Source organism: Triticum urartu, chromosome 5 (assembly GCF_003073215.2).
Source record: "Triticum urartu cultivar G1812 chromosome 5, Tu2.1, whole genome shotgun sequence".
Lineage (NCBI taxonomy): Eukaryota > Viridiplantae > Streptophyta > Magnoliopsida > Poales > Poaceae > Triticum > Triticum urartu.
In genome coordinates, this window is record NC_053026.1 from 657,972,736 (window position 1) to 657,976,490 (window position 3,755).

General features: G+C 54.5%; 1 protein-coding gene across 1 annotated transcript; it reads left to right on the forward strand.

The window, feature by feature from the left end:
• Nucleotides 1-1,363: 1,363 nt before the first annotated feature.
• LOC125506570 (berberine bridge enzyme-like Cyn d 4) lies at nucleotides 1,364-3,161 on the forward strand. Its single transcript, XM_048671361.1, has one exon. It carries the CDS (start codon nucleotides 1,399-1,401, stop codon nucleotides 2,947-2,949), a length of 1,551 nt encoding a protein of 516 aa, XP_048527318.1. The 5' UTR covers nucleotides 1,364-1,398; the 3' UTR covers nucleotides 2,950-3,161.
• Nucleotides 3,162-3,755: the final 594 nt, after the last annotated feature.

A 3,755-nucleotide genomic window follows, 5' to 3' on the forward strand; every position in this document is an offset into this window, starting at 1 on the left:
TCCCTGCCTGCAAATCTCCTCATCTTCTCCTCGCTGATCTCCACCATCGCCGCCGCAGTCGCCAACCAGGAGAGAGGGGGACGAGGGAGCTGGGGAAGGAAGTGAAGGACCGAGAGGGAACGGGGCGAACTCGCCATAAGTATTGCCTGAATTTAATCCCCCACCGGCTGCGATTCCTCTCCCACCGGCCGCAATTCCTCCCTCGCCGGCTCCCGAGACGTCGCTCCCGCCCGGGTCCTTCTCCTCGATGTGCACAACATGACAAGGAAAACGATCGTGGTGCCAGGGGCCAACACGAGCCCTCTCCTGGTCCGCGTGTCCACCATGCACCCCCACTCGTCGACGAGATCCACCGTCGCCAGGTGCGGGCCGAGCACGACCTCCCCGCGGTGCAGCCTGAGAGTCGTCGCCGTCCATAAATTGGCGGCGAACCACGCCGGCCACCGCCATGGTGCGGAGTCGCCTAGCGAGTCGCCAAGGAAAAGTGACGGAGCCGTCATCCCGATCATCGTCTCTGTTATATGAATTTAGAGTGTGAAATTTAAATATGTGGTTGCAGGGGACGGAAATGCTCTCTGTGGATATACCATAGGTCAATTTTGTGGTATATGCGGATGTAGATGCTCTTACTATTCCTCTCATGCTACCCACTGTTCGGGATCCATTTACTTTCCACTAGCGCTTAGTCCTCGGCCAAGTCATATTTTGCTTTTGTTCGATCGTGACATGCATGTGGACCTGTGGTGCACATGGCCACATGTTCATTCAGATGTCAACGATAAACCCAGCATAGTCGTGTAGTGTGTCTTATTCTTCCTGACAATTATTTCCTCCTTTATTCATTCACAAGGATCATAGCATCACTTGTAATAAGAGAAAGAGTACTCTAAGAGAAATAACCACATCCCGGGCGATGTCCATCCAGATATTCGAAAGAGAAAATTACAATGATTATAGATGACATGAGTAAAATCAAGCGGCATAAATCGCATAGTGTGTCTTTGTTATAGCTAGCGCGCTGGTGTCCTCGGCCAAGTCATATTATGAAATGTGTGCTCTCAAGAAAATAAAAAGGAAACACATCAGATCCACCGTCTAACAGTCATGATATCTTACATTGAGGTCTGTATAAGTTTCTTGTTTTAGTTTTTTTTTCGTTCTTAGGCATTCCGTTTCATAATATAAGAGCGTTGCTTACACTAGTGTGCTTTTATAATATGAAACAGAGGGAGTACATGTTATATCACTTTGACCATGACTTGTTCCACTAAGACCTAAACAATTGAGGAGGACTTTCTTGCTACGGCATAGTATATAAGTGCTTGATACGGCAGGTAGTCTAAGCACAGCATATATACGCCTACTCTTGCTTGCTGCGATACAACCGGCAAAAACAAGATGGGCATGCTACGAGTCGGAGGCTGCTTAGCACTGGCCTTCTCTCTGAGCTTCTTCTTCTCGTGCTCCGTTGCTTCTCCAGCTGATGGCTTCCTCCGGTGCCTGCTGAGCGCCAAGATACACAGCGAGCTCGTGTACACGCAGAGCTCCACCAACTTCACCGACGTGCTGGCCTCCACCATCAGGAACACCAAGTTCCTCACCAACGCCACGGCGAGGCCGCTGTGCATCGTCACGCCCGCCGACGCCTCCCACGTCCAGGCCGCCGTGCTCTGCGGCCGCGGGCATGGCGTGCGCCTCCGCGTACGCAGCGGCGGGCACGACTACGAGGGCCTCTCGTACCGGTCCGTGCGGCCTTCCGAGGTGTTCGCGGTGGTCGACCTCGGCGCCAACCTCCGGGCCGTGCGCGTCAACCGGCTCGAGTCCACGGCCTGGGTCGACTCCGGCGCCACCATCGGGGAGCTCTACTACGCCATCGCCAAGAACGACTCCCGGATCGCGTTCCCGGCCGGCGAGTGCGCCACCATCGGCGTGGGCGGCCACTTCAGCGGCGGCGCCATCGGCATGATGATGCGCAAGCACGGCCTCTCTGCGGACAAGGTCCTCGATGCCAAGCTGGTCAACGCCGACGGCGATCTGCTTGACAGGGCTGACATGGGGGAGGACCTCTTCTGGGCCATCCGGGGCGGCGGCGGCGGGAACTTCGGCATCGTGCTCTCGTGGAAGATCCAGCTGGTGCAGGTCCCGCCGACGGTGGCGGTGTTCAACATCGCGAAGACGGTCGACGAGGGCGCCGTGGGCATCCTCGCCAGATGGCAGCACGTCGCGCCGGTTCTCCCCAGCGACCTCACCATAAGGGTGATCGTGCAAGGGCAGCAGGCCATGTTCCAGGCCCTGTACCTCGGGGCATGCGACTCGCTGGTGGCGACGATGGGCGACCAGTTCCCGGAGCTGGGCATGACGAGCGCCGACTGCCAGCCGATAACCTGGCTGCAGTCGGCGGCCACACCCTTCATCAGCTTCGGCAGGAACGGCACGCTGGAGGAGGCGCTGCTGAGCAGGACCGCGGGGCAGAGCAGCGCCGGGAAGATCAAGTCCGACTACGTCCAGCGCGCCATCCCCAAGGCCGCGTGGGAGGAGATCTTCTCCTGGTTCACCATGGACGGCGCCGGGTTCATCTTGCTGGAGCCCCACGGCGGGTTCATGGGCAGCGTCCCCGCCGCGGCGACGCCCTACCCGCACCGGCACGGCGTGCTGTACGTCATCCAGTACATCGCGTTCTGGCAGCAGGGAGGCGACGGCACGGCGGCGACGGCCTGGATCGGCGGCCTGTACGACTTCATGGGACAGCACGTGAGCAAGAACCCTAGGCGGGCGTACGTCAACTTCCGGGACCTGGACATCGGCCAGAACGATGGCACGCCGGAGAGCGGCGAGGTGTGGGGCGAGCGCTACTTCGTGGGCAACTACCGGCGGCTGGCGGCGGTGAAGGCGGCCGTGGATCCCACCGACTACTTCAGCAACGAGCAGAGCATCCCGCCGTTGCGTTGACGGAGACGGAGACGCTGACCATGCGAGAGATGCCATGAATTAACCATTCGTGATGCATGGGCGGCTACTGGCTACTGGTCGAGATCCGTTTACTTTCCTTTGCTGAATAGTATAAACAAGGGTGGAGTACCATCGAATTACATTCTTGTTTTTTTGTTATCGTTCTGCTGGTTTCAGTCTACTTTCCTGGATGAACGATACTTTATCAAATATGAACTGTGCCTTGGTTCGATTACATGCATGTGGTGAGTGGAGAGGATGAGCCTGCTCATGGAGATGTCAACGGCAAGCCCAACATAGACATTCATTGAATTTGATTTGATCGCACCATTTTTCGGGACGGTGGAGTATACTATAAAAATAAGGGACCAGCTGGAGATTAATTGGCTGAAAACAAAATTTGGGTCAACTAAGCGACCATAATTTTTTTAAGGGCAATGTGCTAGATTGCCTTTTTTTAGTCTAATAATTTGCTAATTTGCTTTTTTTTAATATAATACTCCCTCCGTCCGAAAATACTCGTCGGCGAAATGGATAAAAATAGATACATCTAGAAATAAAATACATCTACATACATCCATTTCTCCGACAAATATTTCCGGACGGAGGGATTTGCTAGATTGCTACTACATGCTCAGGACACAAGTAAAGACAGTAAAACAAGCATTGCAAAGAGCGCAAGCTTTGGCCCATTTACCAAAACATTGGCGATGGTCAGTTTTTTTTGTTGGCTTCCAAAATAAACTGCCTTCTACCCAGTTTATTCTAGAAATCCAACCAATTTTATTTAAAAGCCTATTAGGCCA

Excerpts from the sequence above, each read along its gene's own strand:
- LOC125506570 (XM_048671361.1), top strand. The coding sequence starts at position 1,399 with ATGGGCATGCTACGAGTCGGAGGCTGCTTAGCACTGGCCTTCTCTCTG.